At 52.6% G+C, this 16801-nt stretch overlaps 6 protein-coding genes across 6 annotated transcripts; 4 read left to right on the top strand and 2 right to left on the bottom strand.

Moving 5' to 3' along the window:
- Positions 1 to 1882: 1882 nt before the first annotated feature.
- ustM-1 (Methyltransferase ustM) lies at positions 1883 to 2820 on the top strand (the record flags this gene model as incomplete). Its single annotated transcript, XM_036640495.1, has 2 exons — positions 1883 to 2123; positions 2186 to 2820. The coding sequence occupies 2 exons, from the start codon at positions 1883 to 1885 to the stop codon at positions 2818 to 2820; spliced, it is 876 nt and encodes a 291-aa protein (XP_036494696.1).
- Positions 2821 to 5619: 2799 nt separating this feature from the next.
- Positions 5620 to 7212, top strand: mtr-11 (N amino acid transport system protein; the record flags this gene model as incomplete). The annotated part of the gene is made up of 4 exons (XM_036640494.1): positions 5620 to 5783; positions 5853 to 6286; positions 6352 to 6498; positions 6563 to 7212. 4 exons carry the CDS (start codon positions 5620 to 5622, stop codon positions 7210 to 7212), a joined length of 1395 nt encoding a protein of 464 aa, XP_036494324.1.
- A 335-nt stretch (positions 7213 to 7547) lies between these two features.
- YNL040W (putative alanyl-tRNA editing protein alaX) lies at positions 7548 to 8989 on the top strand (the record flags this gene model as incomplete). The annotated part of the gene is made up of 3 exons (XM_036640493.1): positions 7548 to 7773; positions 7830 to 8307; positions 8365 to 8989. 3 exons carry the CDS (start codon positions 7548 to 7550, stop codon positions 8987 to 8989), a joined length of 1329 nt encoding a protein of 442 aa, XP_036494323.1.
- Positions 8990 to 9082: 93 nt separating this feature from the next.
- On the bottom strand, positions 9083 to 10028 carry Hydrolase (the record flags this gene model as incomplete). Its single annotated transcript, XM_036640492.1, has 2 exons — positions 9083 to 9906; positions 9959 to 10028. 2 exons carry the CDS (start codon positions 10026 to 10028, stop codon positions 9083 to 9085), a joined length of 894 nt encoding a protein of 297 aa, XP_036494869.1.
- A 531-nt stretch (positions 10029 to 10559) lies between these two features.
- CGCS363_v008642 (Heterokaryon incompatibility protein 6, OR allele) lies at positions 10560 to 12937 on the top strand (the record flags this gene model as incomplete). Its single annotated transcript, XM_036640491.1, has 2 exons — positions 10560 to 11381; positions 11441 to 12937. 2 exons carry the CDS (start codon positions 10560 to 10562, stop codon positions 12935 to 12937), a joined length of 2319 nt encoding a protein of 772 aa, XP_036494327.1.
- Positions 12938 to 13028: 91 nt separating this feature from the next.
- Positions 13029 to 15767, bottom strand: bglG-2 (putative beta-glucosidase G; the record flags this gene model as incomplete). Its single annotated transcript, XM_036640490.1, has 2 exons — positions 13029 to 14970; positions 15025 to 15767. The coding sequence occupies 2 exons, from the start codon at positions 15765 to 15767 to the stop codon at positions 13029 to 13031; spliced, it is 2685 nt and encodes an 894-aa protein (XP_036494326.1).
- Positions 15768 to 16801: the final 1034 nt, after the last annotated feature.

The following is a 16801-nucleotide window of genomic DNA, read 5'->3' as shown; positions in this document are numbered from 1 at the left end:
TGAGCGTCGCTTACTGCTCTGCCGCGGCACTCGATGTCCTCGGTCTGGGGCCTGTTGCTGACAGCATCACGCACCGGGACATTTTCACAGTGCTGTCCGAGCTGGCTGACTCGCCGTCCGTCACAAAGAGTTTCAAGAACACGGTGCGCGAGCGCGTGATCCGGGACGGCAAGGCCGCCACGTTGGACGTTATGCTGGGAGGCGGGTACCTCGCCCGCAAGGGCAGTCTCATTGGTCTCGGTGGGGGTAGGTCCTCGAAGGACGACTCCGATGGAACTTCGAAGAAGCCCGGGAGGCCCGTCAGCAGGTCTGGGTTTGCAAGTCTCGTCGGCGAGGCTGGAAAGATGGAGAAGCTCACCACCTATTGGACCCCATTGAAAAACGTCGAGGAGAAGGTTGAATGGATTGTACTCATCATCACGCCCATGAAATGAGGCACACACACCCTATTTTATATGTAATATTAATGTATATAACGCAACGGAAATATGGAGGGATCAAGCAGGATGCGGGACAAAGGTTTAGATAGATACCACCGAAACACCTCGGCCCCGGCGACGGTCAAATATATCAAACATGACAATCGCAAAAGCGGTCCTCAACGATCGCCTCCACGTGTTCACAGGTCTACATTTTCACATCCTCTTCTTAGCCGTCCAGAACTGCGTGACTTCTCATCCCATCAGCAAAAAGCCACAAGTTTCACAAGGAAACTTCATGTTTGAAGGACAGACACTTACCGTAAGTGAACTTCAGTAACGTGTCTGGCTGATCAGCATACAGACTGTCGATGTCCTTCCTTGACGCATGGTCTGCGTCGAAACCGAGCAGATCTGCCAGCTGGAGCACTTCCTCGGCGGAGAGTTGGAGAGCGGTGTGGGTGCCCCATTTGAGTGCTGCGTGCACACATCAGATCAAGTTCGACTCTGAAATCGATGGAAAAGAAACTCATCAGGCTCTGTTGTTTCGGAAACAGGTAACGTAGGTTCAAATTTTGTCCAGGCCCCGCCGGGCTTCAGCCGATGGAAGTTACTCGGGAAGCCGATCACGTTGTTAGAGATGTCGATGAAGAATAGCGTAACAACGGCATCGCTCTTCAAGCCCCCGCAACTGCCTAAGCTCATATTCTACCTCTCCTTCGTAGTACCTCTTCTATCAGCTGCGGATTTCGCCCTTCTTCCTTTTACACTGTCAGATTACCAAGCCTACCCCTTGTCTGACTTTGAACTCGAGGGCATCCCCTATGGCGACGCAAGGCTGGGATCGGACAGGGCGGCGAAGATGTTTCCACCTCTCGAGATTCATTACCACGCCTGACCGGACAGAATTGCGTGTGTGAGGGATGCTCAAAAATGCCGTGTGGGGTCATGAGGTTCAGGTCCATATTACTGTCTAGGTGCGCATTTGGTGCTTGATTAACTGCCTCTCCATCCCTTCCAATGGCTGATAGAATAGATAAACTCGACAATCACGCGATTTCCCGTCCCTCCCGCCGGTGCCAATGCTTGTGCAATCTCCTGGCAACCGTCACCCAACACCTATGCGCGTGTGAAGGATCTCGTAGCCAAAGGCGATATAACAGAAGTCGAAGTCCGGCATGTCATATAATCTTCAAGCAGATTGATATTTTGCCAAACTTTGGGTTCGGGTCGATAAGGAGACGGTACTCAGTGACTGCGGTAAGATGGCATTATTGTTCAAAGGCGGGGTAGCAGGGCAGCGCTTATCTATGTCGCGCTGCGGCACAGAGTGGATGTTCTTACGTGTAAGCACCAACAAGGCGACCCCCAAAGCCCGTCGTTATAAGATGGTCAGCATCCATACCTTTCCCAAGTTTTTCTCAACCCAGCCGTTTCGTGATCGAACCCCCATCGCGTCCAATATGTCCACCCAACTCGACGCCGTCTCCATCGCTCGTGTCTCCTTACACGATGCCAAACACTTCAACATCCAGCTTTCCCAAACCGTTCACCGCTTGGCAATCCTGCAGCACTGGAACATTCCTGCTGGCTCCAGGGTTCTGGAACTAGGATGCGGCCAGGGTGACTGCACGACTGTTATTGCCTCTGCCGTGGGCGAGGAAGGGGCCGTGGTTGCGGTCGATCCGGCTGAGCTGGATTATGGTCAGTCCTTCCTTTACAATGGTCTTCTGCCTCATGTTTCAGCTGACTTATGTGTCCTACAGGCGCTCCATACACTCTGGGCCAAGCACAGGGTCACATCTCTCAAGGCCCTCTAGGTAGCCGGATTACCTGGGTCCAGCAAGTGCCCTTGGACTACCTCTCCTCCCTCTCTTCCACCAGTGAAAGCAAGACCTTTGACGCAACAGTGCTCGCCCACTGCCTGTGGTACTTCGCCTCCCCATCAGTCATTATCTCCACCTTTCGGGCTCTCAAGCAGCACAGCAAGCGTCTACTCCTGGCGGAATGGTCGTTAGTTGCGACGGACCCCTCTGCCCAGCCTCATGTGTTAGCTGCCCTCACCCAGGCGGCGTTGGAGTGTCGCAAAAAAGAAAGCGAGTCCAACGTGCGCACGGTGCTGGGGCCCAAGAGGCTGACCGAGCTGGCTCTGGCTGCCGGGTGGCAGTTGGAGACTCAGGCCCTGGTGCAATGTGGCGAGGGCCTGTTGGACGGGCAGTGGGAAGTCGGTGCTTGCCTTAGTTCCGATTTCGAAAGGGAGGTGGAGGAGCATGTGAGCGATGAGAGGGAGCGAGCTGTGGTTCTTGCATCGCGGGATGCGTGCGAGGCGAGTTTGAAGGGTGTACAAGGGGGTCTGAAAGGTGTTAGGTCTATGGATGTTTGGGTTGCTGGTTTCGTCTAATCGGCGTCAGTGAGCGTGTAATAGCCTGTCATGAGGCTAAGAGGTCTTGCAAATGTTTAGGGCAAGAATTGGATGGCAACAAGTCTAGAATAGAGAAGAGTGGCATTTCATGTGCTCTTATCGGGAACCTCTACTGGAAAATGTGAGTTTCGTTTCGTGCGCCATAGACTGCCCTGAGTTTAGAGGACCACAAGGGTTTTATTATGTAGTGCATCAATCAATCGCCGAGGACCGAAATGGGTTACGTTAAATAATGATGAAATTCCAGCCACCTCCAAAATAGACAATAATTGCCTGCTGTATACACCTGAGCTACTGCTATCCGCAATGTAGAGTGTTGTGATCGAGAAGCCCCACTTGCTATGAAAATAGGAGACCCAGCCAGTGGGAGCAAGTTTAAACGCGAGTAAGATATCTTAAGTGTTAGCTTCTCAGCTTGATAATGCCGCTATACCCCTCTATTTTGGGCTGAGTTATCTAGACTTCCTTTGTACCTTCTTGTCCCTCTATCCCTCGATATTCACTCATATCTTAGGTAAGTATTAACAACTACTGGCATGGCAGTATTAGCACGTGTTTCATCAACACGCGAATTACCGCTATAAAGATACTCTTCGATGCATGAAACGTCGCGTGGAAGTATCCGGAGCAAGGAAGAATTGAGTGAGAACAGATTGCTTGTTATTATAGCTTATATAATCGAAGTCATCTTATTCTTGAGAGTCCCAAAGGATTGACGCGTGGCCTGCAACTCCGAACGAGCCTCGGTCCAAAGAACTGTGACATTCAAGGCGCTGAAAGCGAAGGGCTAACGCTTGTGACCGATGTCAAATGGTCTCGGCTCTGCTTCTTTCCATGCAACCTTCCTAATTGAATAAGTTTAGCTCGGTTTACATGAAAGACAAGAAAAGCCTCATGTAAAGCCGAGACCACGGTTTCCCCCAGGACGAGAGGGCAACTCCGTGTTTCTCATGAGTACCTACATGTGACCAACTCCTAATATGTCTCACCCGGAATGGGTTTCTAAAGGTCTGATTCGAAAACAATCTGGGTGGTCTTAGGTCTCTGCGTTTCACAGAGCTTCTCAAAAATCAAAAGACAATGGGGATGGGAATCGAAAAAAAAAAGAAGGGTATCTGCAGCTCAACACGCATACATGGCAATTTTACATAAGATGAGAGCAATGACGAGCCTGTCCGAGCTGGGTCAGCTGCACCGCTTTCCCCGTGCTTCCAAAGTTTCTCGTAATAGCGAAGAATTTCCCCATCTATCAATGCAGGGAAAATAGAGGGAAGGGACAGAGCACGACCCAAGTGTCAACGATCACGGGGAAATACCCTCCCAGCCACGCATCTTACTGCCAGATTGCGGGGATCGTCTGAGATCCGGGGCAAGCAGGATAGGGGTTCACAAGGCAGCAACACTTTTACGAGAAACCATGCGATTTTCTACAGACACGTGTATCTACATTGCATAATAAGAACAACATGCAACGCCGAACATGGAACGTTGCGTCGGCCGATCACCGTTCCCCGCCAGACTTCTGCACCCCAAGCGTTCGCTCCAAAGTTTATCTGCAAAAGAAAGGCTGCGAGGTTCTAGAAGACGGCCGGCGCAGGATGAACAGCAGAATATGATGGGAAACCAGAAAATCTCCCGCACCGCCGGCAGTGCGCAAGTTTGGCCCAACCCAGGACCGGCGGTCGGGACCGCAACGCGCATGACGGTGGGACGGGAACCACGCGGGGAAAAAGGGCCGAAAATTTTGAAAGGGGAAATTGGGGCACAAAAACCAACTGGGACGTCAACATTAGTAAAAGTAGTGCCAAGTGGATATTATAGCGTAAACATTAGCCAACTGGTGGACCTGCAACCGTAATGCGCACCTGAAAAGTTTTATGAGGCGTATTTGACAGTTTTTTCTCATGGTCAATGCTGTGGTCAATGCTGCATTGGCATTTTTGGGGGACTTTTGGATCAGGCGATTGACTTTTTTGAAAAGTTGGGGTAGCTCATGTTAGCTTTGAGTCAACAGCAACTCAACAAGAATTATCAACTGGTGATGAAGTCATGTAGAGCAGCCAAGTCCGAGACCGCAGATGCAGCAACTCGTGAATAACCTGATGATGGCCTCACTTTGTGAAGCTGACCAAGCTTTCAGTTTCCACGAGAGAAGTTGCGGAAGGCTTCCGTTGGAACATGAGGCTCCAGTCCTGGCAGACAGAGGGTCCAGGTCGTCAAATCGCCACGCCCGAGTGGGCCGGACTGGAGTTGCGGGACCGAGTCAGTGCAGGCGCAAAGGGCCGTTTGCAGCGCCCATCCCGCCCGCGCGCCCACCCCCCGTCCGTGAAGGTCCTCAGTCTCGCTGTCTGGCGCGTGTGAGGACCAGAAAACGTGGACCGGACGCGCCGAGATCGCCTCGGCAGATGCCTCGTATGACATTTTGCCTCGTTGCTTTTTCAGCGAGAGAGGCCGATCGCGGCGCGCGTGGTGGATTATATCAAGAATCTGCAGTCCTGGATTCGGGGGTGGGAGTCATAGGAAAGGGTTTCCGGTGGAATTGGTTCTTCTTTGGCTTAATAGCGGTTTCCCCAGACGTCCGTGGTTTCTTTTTCCCTTTCCTCTGACCACACCTTGAACCTCTTCCCTCTTGCCAAGACAGAGTCGACGGATCACTCGACTTTTGTGACGTGGGAACAGGTGTCAGTCAACAACAACCCGGACGGCCGACAAGACTCTTCGAAACCTTAATATCAACCAGCGAGCTATCCAGGCTCTCACAACCTAGAAGGCACAAACATGGGCAACGCGACAGAGGTCAGCAGCAACCCCGAGATGGAACAGACAACGAAGAAGGATGTCGGAAACGACGCCGCGCCGGCCTACGCGCCCCCGGCGGAGGACAACAGTGTGCTCGCCGGCGAGGATGGTGAGCTCATCGACTACAAGACCCTCACCTGGTGGTATGTTGAGACCGAAATTTGGACCAAGTCGCAACAAATCTGAACATCATGACTGACTCTTGACCGCAGGCAAGGTGGCATCGTCCTGATTGCTGAGACCGTCTCCCTGGGTATTCTATCTCTGCCTTCCGTTCTCGCGACTGTCGGTCTCGTGCCGGGTATCATCCTCATTCTCGTCATGAGCTTCCTCTCAACGTATTCCGGTCTGGTCTTGGCCGAGTTCCGTAAGGAATACCCCTTCGTGCAGAACTTTGGCGACGCTGTCGAGGTTATCGGCAAGTCTATCGGCATGGGCCGCGTGTTCCAGGAGGTCTTTGGTTGGGCGCAGGTCATTTTCCAGGTTTTCGTCATGGGTAGCCATTTGTTGACCTGGACCATCTGCATGAACACCCTGACCAACTCGTCCACCTGCACCATCGTATGGGCTGTCGTCGGTCTGGCCGTCTTTGCCGTCCTCAACTTCCCGAGAACGCTCAAGTACACCAGTTGGATGTCCATGGCTTGTGAGTCTACTTTCCGTCGCATTTTATGTCGCGCAAGAACCGTTTTTGTTGACTCCAGGAATTAGCCTGCATCTCCATCACCCTGGCCATGTTGATCACTCTTGGTGATGTCGCCGCCGAGCGCCCCATCGGATCCGGAAGCATTGAAGTCACCCGCCAGCTCGGCTTCACCGGTGCTTTCCTCGCCGTGACCAACATCGCCATCGCCTTCTGTAAGTCACCAACCCATTCTGCGTCGCAAAACACCGAGTAGCATGCTAATAAACCACGTTACAGCCTCCCACTCCTGCTTCTTCTCCGTCATTGGCGAGTTCAAGAAGCCCGAGGACTGGCCCAAGGCCCTCGCCCTGCTCCAGATCGCTGACACGACCCTGTACCTCCTCGCCGCCATCGTCATCTACGTCTTCGTCGGCCCGGACGTGCCCTCGCCCGCCCTCTCCGCCGCCGGCTCCAAGACCATGCGCAAGGCCATCTGGGGCATCGCCATCCCGACCATCGTCATCGCCGGTGTCATCTACGGCCACGTCGCCGCCAAGTACATCTTCTCGCGCATGTTCCGCAACACCAAGCATATGATCCGCCGCACCAAGATCTCGACCATCGCCTGGATCGGCATCGTCGTGTGCATCTGGGCCCTTTCCATGGTCATCGCCGAGTCCATTCCGGTCTTCAACTCGCTGCTGGGCCTCATCTGCGCGCTCTTCGCCTCGTGGTTCTCGTACGGCCTGCCCGGTATCTTCTGGCTGTGGATGCACTACGGAAACTGGTTCAAGGACGGCAAGCAGACTTGCAAGTTCGCTGCCAACGTCATGTTGTTCCTCACGGGCTTCCTCATTTGCGTGCTTGGCCTGTGGGCGTCCATTGAGGCGATCGCGACCGAGTCGCTGACGAAGCCGTGGACGTGCGCGTCTAATGCTGCGCCGTAAAGGCCGCGCGCTGTGTCAGTATTGTCATTAGAAGCTACTTAAATGTTAATATTGGGTTTATGTCCAAAACACTTAATCTTTGTGGTGATTGCTTGATTAACGAAGTTGAATGCCATCTTGGAGATCATATTCTCAGCTTCTTCGAAGTATGACTCGCGACCATTAATTGGAGAACGACTCCAACTCGGTCACGTGAGTTAGCAATTGCTAGGTCGGTATCTCAACATGCCGAGCGCCGATAGCGATGTGTACGTATCTTATCTGGTAATCTTGGTGAGATTGTTCTGGAACATTTCGACTTTTCTTCATCACGAATCACCGCAAGACTCTCCCAAATGGCGGTCACGGAGTCAACCAAAAGGCCAGAGGTGGTAGGAGCCCTGGCTTGTCAACGGGACTCTTATCTGAAGACGTTAGAGGCAGAGGTCATCTCTTGCGAGAAGCGGCCGCCGCCGGTTGCCAAGAAGAATGGAGGCAAAGACAAGTCGAAGGAGTCCAATGGTGTTGACAAGTCTGAGATGTGGCTGATTGAGTTTGATGATTCGGTTCTTTTTCCAGAAGGTTGCAGTCTTCCGTCGCATCATTGTGTCTTGAGGCTAATGGAATGATAAATGCAGGCGGAGGTCAACCTTCAGATCACGGCACCATCACCCTGCTCTCGGGTGACTCAGAGACTCCTATCCCAATAGAATTCGTAGAAAGAGTCGGTTTGCGCTGTGTCTACCACTCTCCGCAGCCCTTGTCTCCAGGCGACCGTGTTCGTCAAGAAGTCGACTTCCAGAGACGATGGGACCACATGCAACAGCACACCGGGCAGCATCTCCTTTCAGCCGTCATGGACACCCATGAGAACCTCAACACCCTCGGCTGGGGGATGGGCAAGAGCGGCGCGATGAACTACGTCGACCTTCCGCGAAAGCCCACAGATGCCGAATTGCAAGCCATCCAAGCTCGATGCACCGAGATCATCCGGTCCAGCCTGCCCATTACGGTTGAAACCCCTGACGATGCGAAAGTGCACAAGATGCCTGAGGACTACGACCAGAGCAAGGGGGTTGTTCGTGTGATCCGCATCGGAGACATTGATCGCAATACGTATGTCCCACATGACTCATCTTTCTCTATGCAGACTTGCTAATTATTGATGGGCAGATGTTGCGGTACTCACTTATCATCCACCTCACACATCTCACTCATCCTTGTCCACCACGGCGAATCAGTCCACGGAAAGAACTACCGCCTGTACTTTTCTGTAGGTGAACGAGCCATCAATCTGGCCAAAGCGGCCATCGGCGCCATGTGCTCTGCCTCAAAACTGCTGTCCTGCCCCAGCGCACCGCAGGAAGTCATCCAAACTGTGAAAAGGACACAGGAAACCGCATCCGAGCTGAAGAAGAGAGAGAAGAAGCTCCTGGCCGATATCGCGCAGTTCGAAGCCGAGGCTGCGAAGAAGAAGCTGCAGGCTAGCAAGGCTGTTTGGGTGCATCGTGGCGATGGAAACGCCGACTTTGTCAAGGTGGTCACGGTCAATGTCAAGGATGCATTGGTGGCTCCTGGGGGTTTGGTAGTTGTGGCTACAGGCGAGGACAAACAGGGCGGGCAGCTTGTCGTCTTAGGTCAGAAGGCCGGCGTTGAGGCCTTGGTACCGAAGATCAAAGAACTTGTTAAGGATGTCAAGGGAGGAGGTGCTGGGGATAAGTGGCAAGGCAAGGTCACTACTTGGGATAAAGGGGTGTTGGTGTCGTTGAAGGATTTGGTAGAAGGATTTTCATTCTAGATTATGTTGTAGAAATAGACATAGCTGTCAAGCAGACTCTTTCTATAATAAAGCTTAACCCCGTCTAGCTTGGTGTAAATGCCAGAAAGGAGATCATACAAGCTTGGAGATGTCGGGATACAAGTCCCATCTCCGCTGGAATCCAATCGGAACTTGTCTTCTCGCCTGGCCGATAGATGCGTCATCTAGATCCGCATACACAATCGCCGGCCCCCTCTCCGTAGTCGCCATGATCTGCCCATTCGGATCGACCACCAAGCTGTGGCCCCACGCAGGATATCCAGACCCGGGCTCGTACGATTGCGAGCACATAGCCACATACAATTGGTTGTCAAGGGCTCTCGCTCGGGCAAGAAGCTCCCAATGCAGAGGTCCCGTCGTGCTGTTGAATGCCGAGGGGAAAATCAAAGCAAAAGCCCCTTTGCGGGATGCAACCGTCGCAAACTCCGCAAACCGAATATCATAGCAGATCCCTAGTCCGATTGTGCCGTATTCTGGAAGTTCTACTGTGGTAATGGCGTTTCCCGGCGAGAGTGTGTCTGACTCGCGAAAGGTCATCTTGCCCGGAAAGTCGACGTCGAAGAGGTGGGCTTTGCGATGCTTTCCGAGGAGCTCTCCACGAGGTGAGAACACGAGCGTGGTGTTGAAGATCTTGCGTGTGACGGGTTCCAACTCTGGTATGCTGCCACCGACGAGGTATACCCCGGCATCTTTAGCCATGCTGCTCAAAGCGTGGAAGCTTGGGGACGAGGATTCCGGAGGCGGGGCCGGTTCAAGGACCTCGGCATATTCTGGAAAGGATGTTGTAGAATAGGGCGAGTTGAAGCATTCTGGGAGGACTACAATTTTGGCGCCGTGGGCTGACGCTTCCAACACGAATTGGCGAGCCTTCTGAAGGTTGAGGGGTTTTTCCGAGCCTGTCCAGGTCAGCTCTCTGCTCTTGATTTTGGGGGCTAAGTTCGGATATACCACTTGCAAACTGGATACAGGCGATTTTCACTGGCTGATGCAGCAGTCCTGGGCCTTCTAAGGTATTCATCTTGAAATTGCAATGACTGTGCTTGAAGATCAAGGGAACTGACGCGCCAGACAGGCTATGCAAAGATGTCTAAACCTGGAGCGTACTTATAGTCTTCACCTACCCCAACTTTGCAATAATGGTTTGTCATGATCTCCAACATCTTGGGGTAGAAGAACCCCTCCAGATCCACAGTCCGCAACAGGAAACACACGCCTTTTCTCCCGACAGAATGAAAACATATTGGTGGTTCTCGGATCAATGTCAGGTTGTGTTGAAACACCTTCAAAAACAAGGGCTTCTAAACACAGTTTCTTTTTATTTCTACCTGCCGTCAATTTTAGGATGGAGGTAACATCGACGGGTGGTGTCTTTAGCTCAGCCCTAACAGACGACTGGGGTCCTCCACCAATTGACTAAGGACGATGCGATGCGTGCAGGGGTTTGCTCGTTGCTGCTGCCTGGCACAGCCAGCCGTCCTGCGAGAGACCATGCTCACAGAGGCAGCCCAAGCCTCAACCTGCTTGTTTTTGAATGAGATATAATGCATATATGACTGGAAGTTTTGCTCTGCGTCATTTTTGCACTTCCATCTACGTTTCTGTACATCATCGACAACTTCAAGCTGACTTCAGCATAGCGATCTATCCCTATCGTAAGCTCAATTTACCACACGAGACCCGTGTTCTTACTGTCCAACCTGGAAAGTTCACCGACGACATAACATGCAGTCTCTCGCACATCAACATCGCATCCCCCGATGAGCCATACGAGGCACTGAGCTACTGCTGGAGCAAAGGCATTGATCGAGACCCTGGCATCGGTCCCGATGACGAACTCCCGTGGGCAGTCTACGGCAAAGACGAAGACGAGCAGCTCATTGAGAAAGGGGGAACTCTGAAATTCAAGGACCTGGTAGACCACCCGTACATGGGTGAAACCTACATCCGCTTGGGCGGCAAGATGCCGGACGCACCCATCATCTGCGACGGCGTGACTATCATTGTAGGCGGCGAGCTGTTTCGCGCTTTAAGGAGGTTGAGAGAGGAGTACGGCCCCCCTCTGCGGATTTGGGTTGACGCTCTCTGTATCAACCAGCAGGACATTTATGAGCGCAACGAGCACGTCAAGATCATGGGCCAGATTTACGCGGGCGCGTCGCGGACAAGAGTGTGGCTCGGCGAATCGACAGAAATGGACTTCCATGCCTTCAGAACCTTAATTGCTATCTCGGATGTGTTTGGCGATTTGTACAAAAAGGGCCTGTTTGAGAATGACATGAGTGTTCCTCAGTTTCAGTGGCTTTTTGAAAAGACAGCAAACACCGAACGGCTAGATTGGGGCTTGCTGTCTGAAATGCTGAACAGGGCATGGGTACGTGTATCTTCACCGAATGGCCAGAGTATGACAGCCAGACTGACAGCTATACATAGTTCAAACGTACATGGATCATACAAGAGGTCGCCAACTCCAAGGACATCACCGTCCACCTCGGAAGCCTCAGCTTTGGATGGACATTTCTATCAAGCGTAATCCGCGCGATCCAGATGTACAAACTCCAAAGCACCATTGTCGAATGCAAAGCAATCAAAACGATTGCCGTCATGGAGCAGTTGAGGCAAGAGCGAATCGATGAGTCCGTGCCGTTCTCGACCATGCCCTTGCTAGGGTTGCTGGAGGAGTTGAGAGACTTCAACGCGACCATACCGAGCGATAAGATTTACGGGGTCCTGGGTCTGACGGAGAGGAAAGACGAATTTGTGGTCGACTACGCTCAATCAGCAGAACAGCTCTTCACTGACTTTGCCGTGCGAGAGTTGCAGGCCGGACATATGGATGTTCTAACGCACTGCGTCGATTCCCCAAAACCGACCACGTTGAAACTGCCTTCATGGGTGCCGGACTGGACATGTCCTGGGTGGACCGAGCCGCTTAGAATCAGAGGCTTAGAAATGAAAGCTGCTGGAAACACTCAGCCCGAGCTTTCTATCGACGAAGACGGCACGGTTCTTCGCATCAGAGGGAGAATCCTCGACAAGGTCGCTGCCATTGAGATGAAGCGTCGAATCCCGCCCCCCAAACAGGCTGGGCCAATGGACCCTGCCGACGACGAGGACGGGGATTGGGGCAAGTTCGAAATGTCGCAATACGGCGGGCCAATCCTCGATGCTGAGCCTGAACGATCTCCACCAAGCTTCTTCGCCTGGCAACCAGCGAACAAGGTCGCAAAATCCATGTCCAGGCGTTCAGAAGATGATGCAGAAACGGATTGCACCGAGAGCCAAGAAGTTACGCCGGAAGGAACAACGAGGCAGCATGAGAACAAAACGCCCAAGGATGCTCGATACAGATATATGAAGATCATCGAGAAGTCCAGGGAAGATGCGAAGGCTTGGCATCTCGGCGTTGTAGACATTGCATTCCCGGACAAGAAAGTCACGTCAAGAACGTGGGAGAATCTTTGGAGAGCATTCATGTACAACCGTACTCGAGAGAACGAGCGCCCGGGCAGTGGATGCGCCACTGGCTTTGATGTCTACTTGAAGACAATGACGCTAATGGAGGGGCCCGAGGGGATACTTCAACAGCTTCTGGCAGACCAGATTGACAACCACGGATTATCCTTACGCGACGCCGACTCGTACTACCTGCAACAGAAGGAGAATCTTGAGCTGGTCATCGGAGGGAATGCGAAGTGGGGCTTGAACAGACGCTTCTTCCGTTCCGATGCAGGAAGATTCGGATGGTGTGTTGACGGGACACAACCTGGGGACATCGTTGCCCTATTTCATGGATGTGACTCCGTCTTTACACTTCGAGAGGCCGGGGATGGGGGGTGGCGCATCATAGGTGACTGCTACATTCATGATCTTATGGATGGCGAAGGTGTGGGGTCAGATTTTGAGGAGACCGAATTGCAAATTGTTTGATTACGACGAACGTTGTAAGACAAAACACGTTTTGACTCCTATACTCCTGCTTCGCTCGCTGCGACGAAACCAATTTTTCAACCTCGAATTATTAACGAACAACATGCTTCGCTGTAGCCTTTATATCGCGAGAACTGAACCCAACTCTAAATGCAATGGAGCCTTCGGGAACAACCCAACTCTGAGATCCAACATCCCAGTAGCTAAGATCTCTGCGCAGAAGTGCAAAGTCAACAGTTGCAGACTCCTTCGGTTGCAAGAAAACTTTTTCAAATCCTCGAAGAACTTGTTCAGGAGTGCCATTGGGGACCGTGTCTTGAGGCAAGGACACGTAAAGCTGGGGTACCGTCGAGCCAGCAACATGCCCCGTATTAGTGACACGGGCGGTAAGGCGTATTATAGGTTCCCAAAGTTCCGGATGCCCGCCTGGGGTATTAGTTGTAGATGGGTTCGGTGTAGCAGAAACACTCTGAACAAATTGCCTTATCTTCAAAGATGGCTGTAATTCGAAAGTGGTGTAACTCATGCCAAAGCCAAATTCATACAGTGGATCAATGCTTTTAGCGTCTAGATGCCGATAGTCGATGTACAGGCCCTCCGTGAAATCGGCTTGCCATGCTGTGGGCGAGGATATCTCGGCCTCAGTAAGGTTAACGACCGGGATGTTAGTGTCATTCGGGTTGGCGGCGATCGAATACGGCAGCTTTCCAGAAGGATTGACCTTCCCCCAGAGAACGTCGGCGATGGAGTTACCAGATTCCTGTCCTGGAAGATGGGCTGCTAGGATGGCTGTGACGTTCGGGTTATTAGCCCATGGCAAGGTGTTGATGCCAGCCGAGTGTGTCACGACGACTGTGTTCGGGCATCGCCGAGCGACATTTTCAACAACCAGCGTGGAGTTCCAATCGGCCTCGATGTCTGTCCTGTCGTAGCCCTCAGAAGCAAACGTGTTGAGAAACACGAGACAAACATCTGGGATAGGGTACAAGCTGCTGAAGTCGCCTGCCGCTAGAACCTTATTGTTTAGGATGTATTGCACCCGCGCGCCGCTCTCACGAGCGTGGGCCTTGATCCCTTCGAGAGGCGAGACCAAGTATGTATGCCGACCCGTCCCAGAACCACCGCCGATTGAGAGTGTGCCAATCTCAAACCCAGCACCAAAGACAAGCCCGTCGGCCGGGTCTGCCGCATCGTTACCGAAGACGCCAATGTTGGAGGGTTGCTTCAATGGAAGGGTGCCGTTGACGTTCTTTAGCAAGACAGTGGCTTCGGCACCGAGCTTGCGAATAATCTTGGAGTGATCGCGTCTGACATCGCGGCTCGGTGGCGGCCCAAATGGGATCAAGTGAAGAAGATTCGATTGCGCTGCAATGGTGAAGATGATGGATGGGTCAACCGTTGGATAGTCGACGCTGTCCTGGCCAAACAGATAGTACTGTGTCATGATGCGTTGGATCATTTCATCGACACGATCCTCGGTGACAGAACCATGATTGATCATTTTCGTGATGTTGGGTCCCCAGTAGGTTTCGCCCGTGAAAGTCTCGGCTTGGCCGATCGGTCCTGGCATGTTCACATCCAAGCCACCGTTGATTGATTCCGGTCCCGAGTGAGTCGCGTACCAATCGCTCTGCACATATCCCTTGAAGGCGAGTTCATCCTTGAGAATTCCGTTCAGAAGGTTGGAGTTCTCACAGGCGTAGGTCTGGTTGAGCCTGTTGTAACTGCACATAACTGTAGCAACACCCGCACGGATAGAATCGGCGAATGGCCATAGATACAGCTCATGCAAGGTGCGGTCATCGATGTTGGAAGAGATCGCTGCGATTTCGGTGCCGTTTTCCAGCCAGGAATTAGTTCGTTGAGTTTCTTGTTCATTGCCGATGAAGTGTTTTGCGCACGCCTGCACGCCAGCATCTTGCATGCCTTTGATGGTGAGACTCATAGCAACTCCAGTGAGGTATGGATCGACAGAGAAGCCCTCCCAATTGCGTCCACCGAGTTGGTTTCGGCCCAGCGGTCCAGCCACTGGTCTAAGTCAAATGTTAGCGCCCTGTTATTCACCATGGAAAGACTGCAAAACTCACCCGAGTCCAACGTGGACGCCCTTGTCCCGAAACTCCTCACCCAACGCCTTTCCACGCTTGTAAATTAAGTCCTTGTCCCAGCTAGCGGCCGTTGTCAGGCCGGCCGGGAATACGCTAACAAGATCGGCACGATTCAGCGCCGTGGGCCCGTCGAGCAGGCAGAGGCCGCGGAAGCCGACGCGCTCGATCGGCGGGATGTTACCAATGCAGCCGCCGACCTCAAGACCGATACGACCAGTAACTATTCGGGTCTTTTCGGTAAGGTTGAGACGCGCCGTAAAAGCTGCGGCCTTGGAGGCCGCCGAATCCCAGTTCCGGACGGGTGAAGGTGAAGCAGGGGATTGCGGTGGTTGGCGGGCTGGCCAGCGCCCGCTGCCGGCGCCGTATTGCCTGCTGGCATACCAAACCGAGATTAGGATGAGGCCCGTGAGGTACAACACGGCTCTGGTCCATGATTGGCGACAGCGGCTCGTACATTGTGGCGGAGGGACGTTGACAAATCGCTGTTTCGCAGGATGGTAATGGTGCGGCTGCTGCTGCTGCAGGATGTGCTCTTGGCTGCTGTGGCTGGCTTCCTTGGTGCTGCTGGTGAGGTCGCTAGTGGTGATTTGGCTCTCATCGGGCATCATGTCGGTCGAGAAGCTGCAGGAATGGCCATTCAAAAGGAAAGAGATCTTCTCGTCTTCGGCAGCTCGGGGACGCAGCGCATTGATGTGCGTTGGCTCCCGGACGTTCGAGTCCATGGCGGCGGGTTCGCTTCTTGCCATGTCGTTCGTCACTGTCAACATGGGTGCACAGTCTGGCGATGCTTTAACTCATGGATTGGACAGAGCGGCACAACCGGGCGAACGATAGATCAAGTTTCAAGAATCTGGGGTAGAAGGCCAGTTGACGTGAGCGCTTTCTTTGGTGGACTGAGAGCCCGTGAGCTCGTCTCCGCCTGGTCCGGATAGGTGACCGTGTTCTTCAGCAGTGGAGGTGTTCAAGCGATTGGAAGTGAAGGTTTGCGGAAGGAAAAGAAGTTTGAGAAAATGGGAGAAAAGCAATGGCTTGAAGGACCGAACTCGGGGGGAACGCCGTACGGCGGACAGTCATTGCGTGACACTCGACTTACCTGACTTACCTTTTTGGGGAATATGTTGGAGAAGCTCCCCTCAATGTGCCTGGTTCCTGGAGCGTTTTCGCTCTGAATGCCGGCGAATAGACCAATAGCGCCGTTGCGGAGTTTCGGGTTCGGATCCGACAGTTATTCAAGCACGTCATTGCTGATACACTGATCTACCCCTATGCACGTATTGATGTCTCTCAAGTGATGCGCTGAGCTACCTCGCGATCTTGCCAGCTTGTGAGATCGTGCTAAAGAACCTGACAAAAAGAAAGTTGTACGCGCTCGATCTCACACCGGTCCAATTACTGTGCTTCTTTCAAGTCATATGATACATGTTGTACACCGATGGCTTGCGAGGCTTTTCAGTTTTGTCTCGGGTAATACTCGGAACTCAGACACTTGCATGAGAAGACCCTAAAATGTTCAGTTTATTGATGCGTAGAGAGTTCCCAATCAGGCAGTAAGATGATCACTTGGTTGAAGTTGGCTTATTACCTGGGCTAGGTGCGATGAACTTGGACCCTAAATACTCACCAAACACAACAACACATTATCGCAAGCAGACGCAATGTTGCCTTGCTATTCTATTCTCTATTTTTTAGCAGCCGTATTAAAAGCGCAACATACTAAGAGCCCAACTGCCAATCTGGAGTTCTTTGAGGCTTGACG

This window comes from Colletotrichum siamense (genome assembly GCF_013390195.1).
Source record: "Colletotrichum siamense strain Cg363 chromosome Unknown KSG_Cg363_contig05, whole genome shotgun sequence".
Classification (NCBI taxonomy): domain Eukaryota; kingdom Fungi; phylum Ascomycota; class Sordariomycetes; order Glomerellales; family Glomerellaceae; genus Colletotrichum; species Colletotrichum siamense.
This window is presented reverse-complemented; position numbering and strand designations above follow the sequence as displayed.